General features: G+C 35.1%; 1 protein-coding gene across 1 annotated transcript; it reads left to right on the top strand.

The window, feature by feature from the left end:
• The first annotated feature begins 855 nt into the window (after window positions 1-855).
• On the top strand, window positions 856-10,303 carry LOC128995748 (senecionine N-oxygenase-like). Its single transcript, XM_054420766.1, has 7 exons — window positions 856-1,046; window positions 2,200-2,335; window positions 2,940-3,058; window positions 3,707-3,884; window positions 4,939-5,086; window positions 7,332-7,498; window positions 9,932-10,303. The coding sequence occupies exons 1-7, from the start codon at window positions 856-858 to the stop codon at window positions 10,301-10,303; spliced, it is 1,311 nt and encodes a 436-aa protein (XP_054276741.1).
• Window positions 10,304-17,553: the final 7,250 nt, after the last annotated feature.

Below are 17,553 nucleotides of genomic sequence, written 5' to 3'. Positions count from 1 at the left end.
AGAACATTGTTCTCACCTTTACCTATCATTTGTGTACCGGTAGGTGTGTATGTGTCTAGTTTTGGTAGTTTTATGGCAGAAAACGTTTATATAAAAGTTTTAACAGTGGAATAAATTTTAAAAATTTGCACTATACTGCACCAATAGATAATTGTTTTTAATGAAAGTGCTGGGTCTAAAGTAGTTCATTTTTATCCCTAGAAGAATAATCAGCTGCATTGGAGAATATTCAGCTGTACTTTAAGCTCCGATCACTGATTTTATTGAAGGAAATGTCTGTTTGACTAGGTTTCCTTTTCTTCCCCTGTAGGTACAAAGTATAATGGAGAAAAGTTTGTTTTAGTCAAAATTTTTCTGTTTGAGTTTTGGGTGCTCCTGCCTGAATCCAAAAAGTGGGTTTTAAAGTGATGTCTGTGTGTGAATGTATACAGAGCTTGAGACTACACTTGTGATCCGTTTTTTGTAAAATCTGATATGTGAATCCTATTCATTTTATCACCAGTTGTTTCTTAGTTTTCTTGATTTTTTATTGTTATTATTACCTAAAACCCATAAATTAATGGGAAGATCTTATTTTTATAAAAACAGCTCTAACGATTTTGTATGTACCTTCTTTTTTTCTTTCTCTTGGGTAGTTCTTTTTACCATGAAATGGCACAACCCCAATCCTGTAAAAATTACGGTTCAAAAGTAGTAATTTTTTGTGAATTTCCCCCTAGAAACCCTATACCCATCCATTTACTGAATAAGTTTTAAATTTTTTACTTGTAAAAGTGTGTATAGTGGTATGTTCAATTCCAATGTCACTAATGGGAGAAAGTATGCATCAGTTTGCTGATAGCGTTAATTTCAGTGATGCGTGTAGCAGTGATAGGTGCCGGAGCATCAGGACTATGTGTGGCTCGTCATCTCACTGCCAACGTCAATTTCTCCTGCATAGTGTATGAGCAAACAGGAAATGTCGGAGGTACCTGGGTATATACTGAAGCTACTGGCACTGATGAGTTTGGTCTTCCCATTACTTCATCCATGTATAAAAATCTCAGGTGAGACAAAATGTTGTTTCTTTCATATTATTTACTCTCGCCAGATTTTTCAGCTATTGTGTCATGCTACGTCGAAAAACTTTTCAGCTAACAAATCTGTCAACTGGCAACAATAATTCGCATAGGAATTGACCTTCTTGTAGAAACCTAATCACAGAACAATATTTATATTTGACAGTAGCGTCAATTTTCATTTACGACGACTTCAAATACCAAGACAAGACCAATTGTTCCATAAGGGTGGGGGGAACCGGCTGGATGAAGTATAGAACATGACTTGGTCTCATATTTCAACTTGATGAAGACTTGATTTACAGATGCAGAGACAACCCTTTTATTAAGTTCAATAAATTTAATTGCTAGAGTTATGAAAACACATTCTATAGTGATGAAAATATATCCAATTCTATTTTTATTGAAAGGGGAACCTCTATTAAGGCAATTTTTTGCCTGTACTCCAATGACATTGTTGAATACTGGCAATTTTTGGCTGTAATAGCATGAGGCATTCCATTCCAAAACTCTCTCATTGCAGTTTAGCAAACTTTACACATGTTTCTTGATTGTAACCCTCATGTTTTTCTGTTGTTGGGGATTACCTTTGTGGAAAATTATATCTGAAACCTCTTAAAATATTTTTTTCCTATTTTTAACAGTTGTTTGGCTGAGATTAAGCTTCAAAATCTGTACCTAAGGAGTAAATTTTGTTATAAAACACCTGTAAGAGTGAGTTTTGCATGACACAACAGTACATGCAAATATATTATTATAAATATAAATAGTACAATAGTATTGAGTGAGCTTTGGTATAACATTCTCTTACACTAGTAGAGTCACGTGACAATTTGAAGCAACGTGACTGGCCATATGGAAAGAGAGAGTCCGGAAAGGCTACAAATTCAGGTGAACGTCAATTATATCAAATACGTCATGAAGATGAGGCTGTAAATGAGTGAATCATGAGGGCCTTAAAATACATTAAATTATAAATGGAAAAAGTAAGTTTTGAACCGGTTTAATGTTAAAAGTCAATACAGATTTTACCAACAAATCTAGTGATGATAATACCTCAAAATAAATAAAATTGTTGATAAGTGAGTTTGGGAATGGAACGCCTAAATTATAAAGAAATAATGTCTCTTATTTATTTCAGAACAAATGCTCCAACAATGATCACGCAGTTTCCAGACTTTCCGTTCATAAGCGAGAATACTTTCACGGATGCCTCAGAGGTTTTACACTACCTTGAAGATTACTGTGATCACTTCAATTTGAAGGATCATATCAAAGTGAGTTTGAGATTACAGAGTATTTCCAATTAGTGTCAGTTGGTATAATTGTATGATTTGTGATTGGTCAGTTTTATTCCAAATTATATCAAGTGGAGTCAAAGGATGTTCCTGAACTATTTTATGTGATTTTTTTGGTACCTTAGAGAACACTTAGACGAGTTTCATTTATTATAACTCCTACAAATAGTCATGATTATGGAAATAAGACTCAAAGTCAAAACAGATAAATGTATATAGTACTAAATGAATTGCAATAATGATTCAGAATTGTTGATTGTGCACTGCAAATGGGAGAAAATGTTTGTCAATTTGTTGATACTGTTTGTTTCCCTTGCAGTAGAGTTAAACCATAGACAAAAAGAATTAAATATAGACCGTCGGCTGTGCTGCGGTTACCATAGGTTCTGGCGCACACCGCTTGGAGTGCCACGGTAGTTACAGCGTACACGCTACGTAAACTATACTGCGGTGTGCGCCGGAACCTATGGTAACCATGGTAACCGCAGCACGGCTGACAGTCTATATTTCATTCTTTTTGTCTATGGTTAAACCTATTAAACAAGTGTTATGCTGGTAGGTTTAAAATTTTATTTTTTTTCAGTTTTTTCACAGTGTGAAATGTGTGAAGCCTGAGAAAGACAAGTGGCATGTGGTTTCAGTTGATCTTCTAAGGAACAGAGAATATGTTGATTATTTTGATGCCGTTGCTGTCTGTATTGGGTAAGAATATTAAATCTATGTAACGGTATCATTTATTGAAAATACAAACATTTCCAAGACATGAACTACGGTAAACATAGCTGAAAAGATAGGCTTGTTATAGTTCGGCCGCTTAGAAAACGACCTGCGCGCTAATGCTAAACCAATGCTGGAGGAGGTCGCTTTCTAAGCGGCCGAACTATAGCTGATAATCTTTCAATCATATAAGACTTGACAAAAAAAACTTTCAAACACCTCCTTTTTTTAACTTTTGTACTTTATTTCCCGAAATGCTCATCAACATCCAAAACTAAACTGTATCAACAAATTTTTCACACAAAAATAAAAATGGTAAACTATCCTATGTACAGTAACTTAACATTGGTAAGCAGATCTTTTTACTCTGCAGTTTAGAGTGTTGCAACAAATTGTGATAAAATTTTTCAGCAAAATAAATGAACGCCGTTAAACTAACGTCAGTCTGTGATAGAATTCTTCAATGACGATGTTAGCAGTAATCCATGCTAAAGGTTGTATGTTTTTGACTACCATATTATTTAGAAATAGCTGGACAGAACATTGAGTGTAGTTTTGGTTGCGTTAATTTTTACTGTATAAAATTATGTAGTTCAAAACTTTATTTTTTAACCACTTCATTTTCATTTTCAGCCACTTCAGTGTACCCAAAGTCCCAGATTTACCAGGGATAACAAGTTTCCAAGGTGAAGTATTTCACAGCCACAGTTATAGAGTCCCGGAAGTGTTCAAAGATCAAACTCTGTTGGTGGTCGGAGCAGGTTTCTCTGGCACCGATGTCACGTTTGACACATCCAAATTTGCATCTAAGGTTTGTTCAAGGATCCAAAACAACCCCATTGCAACAAAACTGCTAAATAAGGAAGTTATGAATTTTTTTACTAGGTTGTTACGAGGAAATATGCTCTTCAAAGAAATTATTTTTATTGATATTTCAGAATAAGTGAGTCTCAGGTTTGCTGCCACTAAACACTGTTAAAAATCTATTGCAAAATAAATTTGGATCCATAAACAGAAAATTCCACAGTAACATTATTCAATATGTATTTTTTAAATAAATTAACTCCTTCGCTACCACCTCTCACAACGCCCCTCATACAACTGAGTGTGACGGCCGGTAGGCAACGTGTTAATATCAGTTAACATTAGTTTACAAAGCTAACCCTCAATTTGAGGTGGAGGGCTCTCTTTACCTCCATTTATTTTTGGTTTGTTTTATTTTGCTGTTACGTTTATATGCTAAATCAATATTTTATACTGGGGCAGGATGGCAGGAATGGAATATGTGCAATCATTTTTGACTAATTTTATCTGTCATTTATTGTTGTACGAATATTACTAATTTATATGAGTATTTTTTTACATTTTATGGTTACATAGGGTATTTAATAGTGGAGATTTTAAACGTTGTTGAGTGCACAGGAGTGCTGAGATTGGGGTTTAATAAATTTGGACTATTTCACTAAATATGGAAATTAGTGTAACCTTAAATTTGGATTGGGGTGTGGCACTATTTCAAATCATGACTAATACAGAATGTTGTGATTATTGTAACCTACAAAACAGTTGGTGAAAGTAAACGTCTGCTTTTAAATTACATTTATTTGTAAACATTGTAGTTCCAAAAGTCTGACATTGGACCCCTTAAAACCCTCTGGGGCGGAGCCCTTTTACGGACCTAAACTTCACACAAACCATCCTTGAATAATGCTTAATAATGCCTGAAAGATTCATCACAATCTGTCGAGCGGTTTCGGAGTCCATAGGGTACATGCATACATATACATTCATACATACTTCCTCCTTTATAGATGTAGATTTTAAATTATGCTACATGATAATAACAAAGTTACATTTATCTCCAGGTATATCTTAGTCACAGAGCAGCCAAGTTAGGCCTGTTCTCTGATAATGTCGAGGAGGTTCCACTTGTCAAAGAGGTTCTCGGCGACCATGTTATCTTTGACGATGATACAACTTCCGAACACATTGATGTCATAATTTTATGCACAGGTTGGTAAAAACAACTGACGTATGGTTAATTTACAATTTTTTTAAATACCCTTTGGTAACCTTTTTACATAAAGTAAACGCTTTGATAAGAGTACAAATGTTATTCCTACGTTGTATGAATGTACATGTAAGTACGTTGAATAAAAATGTACATATTTGGGCAATTAAGTTTGCTGTCATTTACATGTTTCTGTCTTATACAACATCTTTCAAACCAAGCCGTACCAAAAGACATATTATTGTAAATTATAACATCTTGTATGTAAAAAAATTATCAAAATAGCCTATTTATAAACTAAAAGAAAAAATATTTTTTACAAATGAATCATCACCCTGCAAACAGCTTATTATACTACACACATATGACACAAAATACACAATATTTTGTCGGACTTTTTCAAGAGTAGACAAAAGGATTTACAGAAACATTTTGTGGACATTATTTGTCTACACTCGAAAAAGTCCCCCAGAGGACAAAATATTATGTGTCTTTTGTTTATTCTATGGTCTAACTGCATTTCCTCTAAGTTAAGCTAGAGCATTCCTTTATTCTTAAACTCAAAATCATTGCCTAAAGGCTTTCCTTGAACAAATATTACAATATTCTACTATATACCAAATTTTATTAAAATTTGCTACCGGTACAGCTGGTCCATATGTACAGATGTCCTCAATAGTCAGGTTGGGTAGCAGGAAAATATTTCAGTTCTGGCAGACAGGCTGCAATTTTAGGTGGTTATAGTATACAAGTTTCTGAACCTAAAACCGCCCAGACCCCAATTTTTAAGGACCTCGGTCGTCCGTAATGACGTCATCAAAATGGCGGCCGTAAGAGGATGCTGGGTCCCCATGAATTGGCTATAACGACCGAATGCCTGAACCGATTTTTATGAAATTTGGCACACAAGTGCTTGAATACATTATGTCGGCCTGGGTTGAAAATGGTCAAGTTTCATCAAGTTATTTCAAAATGGCGGCCATTCAAAACTAAAAAAATTATGAGGAAAATAATTGTGAATAGTTTTATACAGGGTAAGTTTTAAATGAGTTCCCCCCTACTTTTTTATACATTTCTTAAGATATCAACTCCAAACCACGTCAGATAATTGTAGAGTAGCGATTACTTCATTTCAACTAGTTTTTATTGTATCCGTTTTTCGTTATCAAGCTTTCTTGATAAAATATAACAATTATTTTTATTTAAAATGTCAATATTTCAAAAACCAAACATGACAATGAAAAACGGATTGCGGCATTGAATTCAACATAAAAAAGTAGTTCAAAATGATGGGTCACAACACCACCTTCATATTTAAAATAATTTATCACATTTTAAAATGGCGGATCCAAGATGGCGGCTGAAAAATACATCCGTCATAACCGAGTTAAAATAGGTAAACAATGAATGGTGGTGTCCCCTTATCCTTATCTAGCACTATTTTGAGATTATGGCCTTAGTTTGTAAATCCACAATGTTATAATGGACTAAAAATAAAGTTATAAAATGTTCTCATAATTTTAGAATGGATCAACATTTTTTTTAACGGATTGCAGCATCGTATTCAGCGTAAAGGTTTTGTTTGAAACGGTGGGTCACAACCCTATCTTTACATTTGAAAAATAACTTTGTTTCCAAAATGGCGGATCCAAGATGGCGGCCAAAAATGTAAACCCAGTCAAAATGAAGTTCTTGCTACTCTACAATGATCTTACATGGTTCAAAGTTGATATCTTAAGAAATGTATAAAAAAGTAGGGGAACTCTTTTAAAACTCTCCCTGTATAAACCAATTCACAATTATTTTCCTAATAATTTTTAATAGTTTTGATCAGCCGCCATTTTGAAATTACTTGATGAAACTTGACCATTTTCAACCCAGGCCGAGATAATGTATTCAAGCACTTGTGTGCCAAATTTCATGGAAATCGGTTCAGGCATTCGGTCGTTATAGCCAATTCATGGGGACCCAGCATCCTCTTACGGCCGCCATTTTGATGACGTCATTACGGACGACCGAGGTCCTTAAAAATTGGGGTCTGGGCGGTTTTAGGTTCAGAAACTTGTATACTATAACCACCTAAAATTGCAGCTTGTCTGCCAGAACTGAAATATTCTGCCACTATATGCAGTTATACGACCCCACTACAAGTAAAAAAGCAATTGTAAAAGATAGAGCAAACATAGACTAACCAACGTTTCATTTATTATGGTGTTAGTTAGTTCAGTGAAATATGTTGTGTAACAGGTTACATTTACTCGTTTCCGTTCCTCTCTCCTGAGTGTGGCATCAACATTGTTGATGGAAATTATGTTGAGCCGTTGTACAAACATGTAATCAACATTAACCATCCCACCATGGGCTTCATCGCTCTTACTCGCAGGACATTCACCTTTCCTCTGTTTAATCAACAGGTAATAGCTTCACTGCCTTCCGAACATTCTTTTATTAAGACTTTCAGTATATAAATCATAATTCTATTGTATTAGTTGGTCAAGTTATATATTTATATTGAATATACAATCTCATCAGCAGTTTTAACCCTGAAGTACCCTATCCTTGTGTACAAAATTTTATCCTTGGAATTTTATATTTTTGAATTACATTAATTGTAGGTACTTGCAGTGGCGGATTTACCTACGGCGCCGCCCCTAGGCCCGTTCGGCCGGCCGCCCCTTTGTGTTTCGCAAAAAAGGAAAGGAAGTCTCTCTTTCACGATTTTCCTTAAGTTTGCGTAATGCTGCACCACTTAACCTTTTTCACTCATTATTATTATTTTCTTCATGCATAATTACGTAATTAAAATGATTAAAAAATTAAAAAAACCAATAGCGGTTAAAAAAAGTTAGTTTTTTCACATAAATAAAATAAATAGGGTCTGTTATTAATACATTTTACATTTTAGATTAAATAAACATATATAGGTTATTGTTCTGCCAAAACTTAAATAACGTATGACTGCCTTTAACACGTCCACTGTATCATTACAAAAAAGTAATAAATAAACCTGTTTTATATTGTCATTCAATTCAATAAAATGACACCACTGACAGTGCTCACTACTCGCAGTCGTATGTCTGCATCTGCACGTCGCGACATGAACGTGAGTCGTCTTAACCACTTAAGGCAACAGCCACACAGACTTTTTCTCACGCTCAAACGCAGCGTAAATATGAGTAGTATTAAATGTAATGGGGAATGAATGCCTCACGCCCCTCACGCAGTGTTTTTTCCACAATAGCGGGCGCATATTCGGTAAATACTACTTTAATAGTAGTAGCGCCGCAGCCTATCACCACGCACCCGCCTCCGCGGCCGCCGTGCCGCCCGTCACCCGCTGACGGGCCTCGCGCCGCCCCTCAATGACAGGCGCCCCTAGGCACGTGCCTAGTGTACCTTATGGTAAATCCGCCACTGGGTACTTGACATGAATGGTCTCACAAATTGTGATTATTGCAAGCTTATAACATACATCTCAAAGCTAGTTTTGGGGTTGGGACGGACCACTTAATTTAGGACTGTCCCCAGGATGATGGAATATAGTAGGCCTACCCTGTATATATATTTGGCCTACAGTTATTCAAAAGATTGACATTGTATAGTATACTGGTGCAAATCGTTAAAACAGCTGATCACAGAGAAAATTATTATTTGTCAGATTTCAGATTGCACAGATATTGTGCATATATACCTCACCTCTGGATCAGCTGGTTATATTTGTGATGTGGAAAGCGAATAGGGACCCCTTGTTGGGAATTTTTGATTTTGAGTTATAAACATGTTTGACTTCCTTATTAAATTCCGAATCGATTGGTGCAAGTCCCACACATGATATGATTTTGTTTTGTTAAAGTTATAGGACTTTAAAATTTTGTTATGGAAAAGGGTCACTTTGAGAAAAAATGTTTTGAAAATTTCAAATACACATAAAAATGGTGTTTTTTGTATTTAAGAAACAATTTTGGTATCAAAAGAAAGCTTATAATGTCCTCTTTGAAATAAATACAAATTTATTTCTTAACTCACGATGGTTTTAGAATAATTGTTTTATTGAAGCATGTCGTAAAAATCGCTTTCAGAAAAGGGACCTCTTGTCTGCCCTATGTTATTTCGCCATAAGATAAGAAAAGGTACCTCTTGTCGGGACCACAAAATTCGTGAGATATTTTGTTCGTCGTGAACTGAACTTTGTTGTAGTTCTCTAAATTTCCACTAGAATGCAGGACAATTCGTTTTTTGGACTAAAACCTGTTTAAAAAGGGAATATTAGAAATGGGACCTCTTGTCGTTATGGCGAAATAACATTGAGCGACAAGAGGTACCTTTTCTCAGACCGTGCAGAGGCTAACAAAATGATTTATTTCGACCTTTTGCATCTTCAATTTTAGATTTTAACCGATACTGTCATGTTCTATGTTAAATGAGGTATAACAATCAATAAAGACCCGAAATTCAATATTTTCGACCTTAATTACTTATATCGGCCGTACTGAATATTTTTCATCTCCAACAAGAGGTCCCTTTTCGCTTTCCACATGACATTTTAAGAATACTGGTTCATCTCTTGAACTATACTCCGTTCACAATATTTAGGTGGTTTGAGGGGAATTTCCCCTACCACATTTTTTTACTTCTATGTATATGTTGCAGCTGAATGATGTTTTGCCAAATCTCAGCTGTTGAGCTATGTTTTAATGGTAGATTAAGTCGTGGAGGGAATAGATTTCTTCCCCGAAAACCGCCTAAGTTCTATGAACAGAGTACAAGCATTTGTTCAATATAAAACGAGTCCAAAATATCATATTATCATTTATGTAGCCAAAACCTAATGACCCTTTTGATTTCAGGCTTTGTTTTTTGTCAAGTCTCTCAAAGAGTTTCAACTTCCATCCAGAGAAGAAATGCTGGCTGACCTAAACAGTTTTATTAAAGAAAAGCAAGATCGAAATTTACCCATGACAACATATCATGATTTGTATGATGAGCTGAAGGATTATATGGGCCAGTTGGAGAAAATGGCTGGACTCAAACCTCTCTCGCCAATATACTACAACTTATTTTATGCTCTGATAGCCTTGAGTAAAATTTGTCCCAAAGATTATAAAAATGCTGTTGTTAAAGTTGTCAATGACTATGACTTTGAAATTTCTGGTGTTGATGCTGATAAAGAAGAACTGATAAGAAACAAGTACCATGTTGTGCCTGGAAATCAAGATTAATAAATTAGGTTTATCCTTATCCTTGTGTAGTTTGGAACTGATGTTATCTTACCTGTTAACTACATTGCCCACCAAATACAACTCTATCTTCCACATAGCACAGAATATCCTCAGGATATCCCACAGAGTTCCCAAAATGTCCCAATATCCCATGAGATATAGGAATATCCCTGGGACTTTCCTGGCATATTCCCGTTACAACAATTAATTAATTTTTTTAGGGTTTTTGATCGAGGGACAGGAATATCTTTGGCATATCCCTAGAATATCCACGATATCCTTTTTTCATAATTTATTTGTAAAATCCACTAATGAGGATATCCTGGGGACTTCCTATGGATATTCTCGGTAGGCTACCTATATTAAAACATATTTTATAGTATTGGATGTATTTTTTCAAGTGACAAGTGCTTCAGAAACGTTATTAAAAAGGATTTCAATACTATTTAGAATTAAAATCTATACTTATTTAATACGCAAGCACGATTTTTGTGACAATTACTCCTCCGAAACTACTGAACCGATTGACATGTTTTTGGTGTCATTGGAAAGAGCGTAACGTGAAGTTGTGCAGGTAACTTTCTTTTTAAGGAAATAATTAGTGAGGCCCTGGAGCCCTTTAAAGTTTCGTATTTCTCCATAAGGATAACAAGAGAGATAATTTTTATTTACAGAAACATATGTTTGGTACTTGAAAATAGTCAAAGTCTACTACATAATAATTGCTGTGTATTATGACTGTTAATGTATACTACATTTCAATCAAGGATTGTGTGCCTTAAACTTTACTCATAATGGATCTCAATCTCACTACTTTATTTTCATGCTGGGAATAGTAAAATTTAGTTGAGAATAAGTTACCATATTTAGAAAATTTTACTATAATAATTTATTGATGTATTTAAAATCACAAATCTTTGACATTATTAATTCATTAGAAACAAAACAGCTGATCGAGAAATCAAACAAATCATCTACTTCATGTGACTAATGTTTTTACACAAACATAGTTTTTTTAACCAATAACTTGATTCTTTTTTACTTGTGGGTGTATTTTGAGTTTGCAGTTATGAAAGCACCAAGCCAAGTACCTTTTATCTAATTTTCTTTATAAACTAACAGTATTAATGAATTACTACATGAACTTTACAAGTTAGGTAATTAATTGTCAGTATGCCAAGGGGAAGAGTGGGTCCTCGAAAACAGTCGAAGGCAGAGGCACCCATCTAGAAAATCAAACTGAGTTTTTAAATATAGAGGTCAGTGGATTGCCAAGACACAGATTATACAAATAAAAGGAGGCAGTGGTTTTATTGATATTAATACATCAAAAAGGGCCTCATTAATGGCACAAGGCTTCATGTGATCAGAACGGTTAACAACAATGTAAAGTAGAATCTAAAGTCCTAACATGGAACAAGTGAGTAAGGACATATTTTGATTTCGAGGATAACAAATTTGCCCGTCTGAAACAAAGTTACCTTTTAAAATGGAAAGATGCTAATTTCTGTTATCTTTGGCATTTGCAGCACAAGCACTTTAATTAAAGAGCAGCAATGTTCTTAGCCAGACCAATTTCAGTCATGAGCAACTATACTGTATATTGTATATGTATATGTTGTTTTAAGTAAGGCTACATCTTTTAATAGTAGGATAAGCATATTCATTACGGAAAATTCTGACCAGGGTAATATTCCTGAAGGTAGGCCTAACTTTAAGACTAAAATCGTAGTATTTATGGAAGTGCTTTTGTGAAAAAAATATTGTTTTTCAGTGTTTATTTTTAAAAGTGTTTTCTTCAAGCAGCATTTTATGACCCTCAAAATATGCTACATAGGTATATGCTACATTCACTGCCTATTGGTTTGATATGATAAAATGTTTTGTTAAATGTGTTTTTAAAAGTCTTAAAAAAAATAACTACCCTGTAACATACTTGAACTTGAACACTTATTAATTTACTAAATATAATACGCATACAGCTAGAAAATGGCTGGATTGCTTTCCTTCTAATGCTTTATTATTACTGTATTTAATTTTCAACGAGTCAATATATAACACGATGAATTTGTTTTCTAAATTCATATGTTTTTGCGGGGCATTGAGCCGCACAGGTTCACTAGTAACTAATAAAAACGTTACTAATGATTAATAAAAATTAATCATGTTATCCGATCATATCCAGGACATCCTTTGGATATCCATAGGATATCCCCGTGGGGCATAATAACTATCAAACTCTATTTTTTTTACCATTTTATAATAATAATAATAATAATACACCTGCTTACAATAATAATAATAATAATAATACAAATATTTTCTTTTTAATTTAAATTCTAACTTATTTGAGAAAATTTATTGGTTGAAAATTTAAGGGGAAATATTAATTATACATGTACTGTATGTATGTATGTATGTTTGTTTGTCCTTTATGGACTCCGAAACCGCTCGACAGATTGTAATGAAACTTTCAGGCTTTATTAAGCATTATTCAAGGATAGTTTGTGTGAAGTTTGGTGAAGATCCATCTGGGCTCCGCCCCAGTGGCTCTGGAGTTTCCCATGTTAACCTTATGAGTACTCATATTTAAATGGAATTAAAGAATCTTAACAGCTGGTTCAACTAATCAATTTGATTCTGTGATGCTGTGCTCAATACATTAAAAAGTTAATAGGTTTACCAACAGGGTGCAGCACTATAATTTTTTTTTTAATTTATGACAACAGCTAATTTCCAACCAAAATGTGAGTTAGCGTAGCGAACAAACTTCAACCTGGAGGCGAGTTAGCGTAGCGTACGAGCTAAGCTGAAGGCAAGTGAGCGCAGCGAACGAGCTCCCTCCCAAAGGTGAGTGAGCGTAGCGAACAAACTTCAACCAGGACGTGATTGAGCCATGCGAATGAGCTCATCTTGAAAATGAACGGGCCTTTGACATTATACCACATTAGGACAGGCAGGACGACGTCTGTCAGGCCAGCTAGTAGTTCATAAAAAAATGTTGAAAAAACTAGAGAAAAATATCTTGCCCAGATGGGTTTTGAACCTTTTGATATGTGAGCCTCTTACCTTCTTAGCTATCTCTGATTTAGTGATGTGCGATACGTATCGTATCGTATCGGAATATCGCGATACGGGAGAGACGATACGATATTTCGATAGGATATTTAAAAAGATACGTATCGTATCGCCTAAAACGATATTTGTATTTATATCGGCACATGGAGCGATACGATTCATGTCAAAACGATATTTTTAAGCTTTTTTTGCGCAGGCCGAGCAAACTGCAAAATGTGTACTCTGTGGATGTGTAGTTTGAAATAGGAGTTTGTGACGTCTATATTTTTGGTTTTTACTTGATAATGTACCAGTCCCATCCCAGTCCAGTCTCCTCCAGTCCATTTTCACTAGCGTTCTATCTAGCGTCTATATTTTTTGTTTTTACTTGATGATAATGTACCAGTCCCATCCCAGTCCAGTCTCCAGTCCATTTCCACTAGCGTTCTATCTAGCCTAACAACACTAGCAGTGCAGTGCAGAGTGTGGGAACTGTCAACTGTCTGTGGCAATTACATTACATTACCTAAAATGCTATGGAAAGGAAAGGGAAACAGGTCCAAGACGTAGGGAGTTGTAAAGGAAGTAGTAAAGTCGAGCAGTGTGGGAATGGAAATGTATCTGCAATACTTAGACTGTTTTCAGAGTAAACTAATGATTTTCTTCGAGCAAAGCTCGGTCCCCAGGTACTTAAATAAATTTGCCGTTTCTTGGTTAGGTAGGGGAGGGGGGAAACGATACGATACGTATCGTTTTTCGATATTTTTGAAGATACGATTCGCGTATCACGATAGACGCCCGATTCAATACGGCGATACGATATTTTTTTCCGATACGTATCGTATCGCTGTATCGCGATAGGCGTCCGTATCGCCCATCACTACTCTGATTGTTGATCAATTGTTTTCAAGCATCAAAGAGGAGCCGATAGTTGCAATGGCTGCAATACTTAAATAGTTTTGACACTACTATTCTGTTTATGCATCAAGTAGTTGGATTGTTTTTCTGGGAGTTGGAGGGTATACCGGTACCTATTTGAATATATAGATTAATTAATTTTTCCCCCTAAATTGTTCAACTATTAAACATTTTCTCAAATAAGTTAAAGAATATTAATTAAAAAAATTAATTTGCATTATTATCATTAAGGTATGTGTTTATAGTCCTCTTACCACAACACCTAGTTGTGTATCTATAGTATCACAACATCATCTGACTACATTTAGGCCTACAAGCTATAGATCCAATTTTCTCCAAAATTGTCTTATACTCTGCTACACTGTTGTCTTTATTAAATAAATTAATCTGTTAAAATGTGTTTTAGAATGGTTTATACTTAAATCCAACAGAGGCCCAACGATTCTCTCCTTTGTAGGGCCAAAGTTGGTATAAGGCGTTTAAATTTCCACTCACCTTTTCCCAACCGTGCCAAAGACCACTTCCCACCCAAAGTTGGGCCAGTGCTATTTGGGTAGGTAGAGTGGAGGAGCATAATGCTCCTATAAATGATTTTAGATTTGTATTTTTCTTAGACCATCTGATAATTAATTTAGACAGGAACAATCTATCTATATATTAATAGGCAAGCATGTTTCTTTAAAACCTTTTTTCTCAGCTCGTGTGTATCGTACGGAAAATCTACGCATACCGTTAGAAAGCTATTTTCCTGTAGGTGTGCAGAATCCCTTTATAAACTAAAATAGGCACAAAAATAAGCACAAAAAATGAATTTGAAATTTTAAAAAATTAACATGGGTTTTATGGGTTGCTATGGTGATGACGAAATAACAACAAAATATAAACAGAAAATCAAAACAAATGGAAGACATTCCAATCACATGTTTTATTTAACAGTGTGGGGTGAAAATAGAGAAGTTTGCACAAAACATACTTTTGGTCGATTTTTCGACCACGGGGCGTGCTCTCGTCTATATATTAATAGGCAAGCATGTTTCTTTAAACCCTTCATTCTCAGCTCGTGTGCATTGCATGGAAAATCTACGCATTTTTAGAAAGATATTTGCCAGTAGATGTGCAGAATCCCTTTAGAAATTGAAATAGTCTCAAAAATAACCTCCTTAAATGTATTAAAAATGCAAAAAAAAAATAACATGGACCTTATGGGTTGCTATGACGAAATATAAACAGAAAATCAAAACAATGAGTTTTTGACCAAGAGGTGACCTCTATAGTTCGGCCGCTTAGAAAACGACCTGCGCGCTAATGCTAAACCAATGCTGGAGGAGGTCGCTTTCTAAGCGGCCGAACTATAGTTATTTTTAAAAGCCTGAAGAGTCCAGAACAGCTGATGGGTCCTTAATGAAATGGGGTAGTGCCAAGTGCCACTCAATGGGATTTAGGGATTTAGTTAATGATGCGTTGTGTAGCTTTGTCTCTGTCCAAGACCAGCTGTTTCATTACACAGTAGTAGTCAGAGTCATAGCAGGAGCATTGAAAACCCAATGATCAAAGACAGGTAGTTTCGAACCATCAAAAAGCTACACACTTCTCAGGATCGAAACGGCGACCTTTTTGATTACCTACTAGGCAAACACTATGACCACTAAGCTACCCAAATATGAGAGATCTGCAAGGTGGTAAAACCAGATATGTAAAATTCCAATTAATAGAAAAGTGAAATAAACCATGCCCAATCCTGATATGTAAATTGGTGTAAAAAAGTATACTGTGTTATGACTTAATTGATGTAGCTCATATCAGCCCCTGCTGCAATAATTTGACTCAATATTTATATGTGTAAGATGGCAAAACCTAACATGTCCCCATTTCAACGTTTAACGCCTTTGAAAATACCTTATTGACTGTTTCACAACACGTCAAAACCTGATAATGTTGACCTATCAAGTTTGAAACATGATCGCAAATGAAATAATTTTAACTAGTGTACATGTTGCTCGAATTCGAGCAATTGCAAAGTATTACAGGAATTATTTCAAAACGAATAACAGTCATATTTACAATGTGTTTAAAAGACTCAACTCAATAAGATTACCGGTGTGTACTGTAACTCAGACCATGTTTATCTTCGTTATTGTTAAACCTAAAGCATTCCGGCCGGTTTTCTCCTTCTTAAAATGCCTCGCTGTACAGGCAACACAGGTCATGATAGAGAACTAATTGAGAACGAAAAGTCGTTTTGGGGTAGTGTTAAAGGGCGCATTTGTAACCTAATAGTTGAGTTTGTCCAGGGTCAGGTGCTGACTGTGATGAGTTAATCCTATTACGCACCACACTGTTCTGTTTCTGTAGCTGCGGTCGTTATCACGATTACGCCTCCTGTTTAATATGTTTCGTTGTCGTCGCGTCGGAGGCATAAAAAACAACAAATAAACAAATTATAGCTACACAAAACAACGATGAATACACAAATTTAAATTACAATCATGCTAACACGATCCGTCATAGCGACACAAAACAACGATAAATACACAAATTTAAGATACAACCATACTAAGACGATCCGTCTTGGGGGTTATGTTTACACAAACTCAAATAGTAAATAAATGTACCCAATGCATTTCATTGAATTTAAAAATAAATAACAGCAATTAAATTATACAGCTGGTCAAAATGTAAACAATTATGTTCTTCATAAGGATAACATGGGAACTTTCAAAGCCACTGGGGCAGAGCCCAAGGGATTTGTTCAAAAATGTAAGGTCAGAAATCTACGCGACACGCTCTTTCCAATGAGACGTCAATGGATAAAATCGGTTAAGAAATGGGGGAGGAGTTCAACCGACAAAGTTTCATGTAGCGTATTAATTATATAGATAGATACTCACGAAGATTTTAAAACTTGATATGTTGACTTAACAAATTTAGACACGATCACAAATGATATTTCAATATTCACAGATTTCGAAGCAGGATTTTATGTTCGCACCCGTATGTTTATAGAATAGATAAAACATAGGCCTAATGGTATATTTGGCATGGATTAAAAAATGTATGAACATTGACATTGAAAAGTGGAAAGGGGTATATTTAATCTATGATATGGGGGGCGATGTTATTTTATATGCACCCAAAAAAACATCTTTCTTATATTCAATGCCATCGATAATGGCTGGTCACTACACATACCTTCTCTCAACTATCAACAGAAAACCTTTTTACCGGGAAACAGCTGGTTCTGTTAATAATTAATATTGTGTTTTGACTTTTGTTTG

This window comes from Macrosteles quadrilineatus, unplaced genomic scaffold (genome assembly GCF_028750875.1).
Source record: "Macrosteles quadrilineatus isolate MER2022 unplaced genomic scaffold, UCM_ALF_1.0 Scaffold_5__1_contigs__length_97177068, whole genome shotgun sequence".
NCBI lineage: Eukaryota > Metazoa > Arthropoda > Insecta > Hemiptera > Cicadellidae > Macrosteles > Macrosteles quadrilineatus.
The sequence above is the reverse complement of the archived record's forward strand: the minus strand, read 5'-3'. Positions and strand labels throughout refer to the sequence as shown.

Bases quoted from the DNA above. Each gene is read 5' to 3' on its own strand.
- LOC128995748 (XM_054420766.1), top strand. From the start codon at position 856: ATGCGTGTAGCAGTGATAGGTGCCGGAGCATCAGGACTATGTGTGGCT. The intron at 5,087-7,331 runs GTTGGTAAAAAC...GTTGTGTAACAG, and splicing joins TGTCATAATTTTATGCACAG to GTTACATTTACTCGTTTCCG. The intron at 7,499-9,931 runs GTAATAGCTTCA...TTTTGATTTCAG, and splicing joins TTCCTCTGTTTAATCAACAG to GCTTTGTTTTTTGTCAAGTC.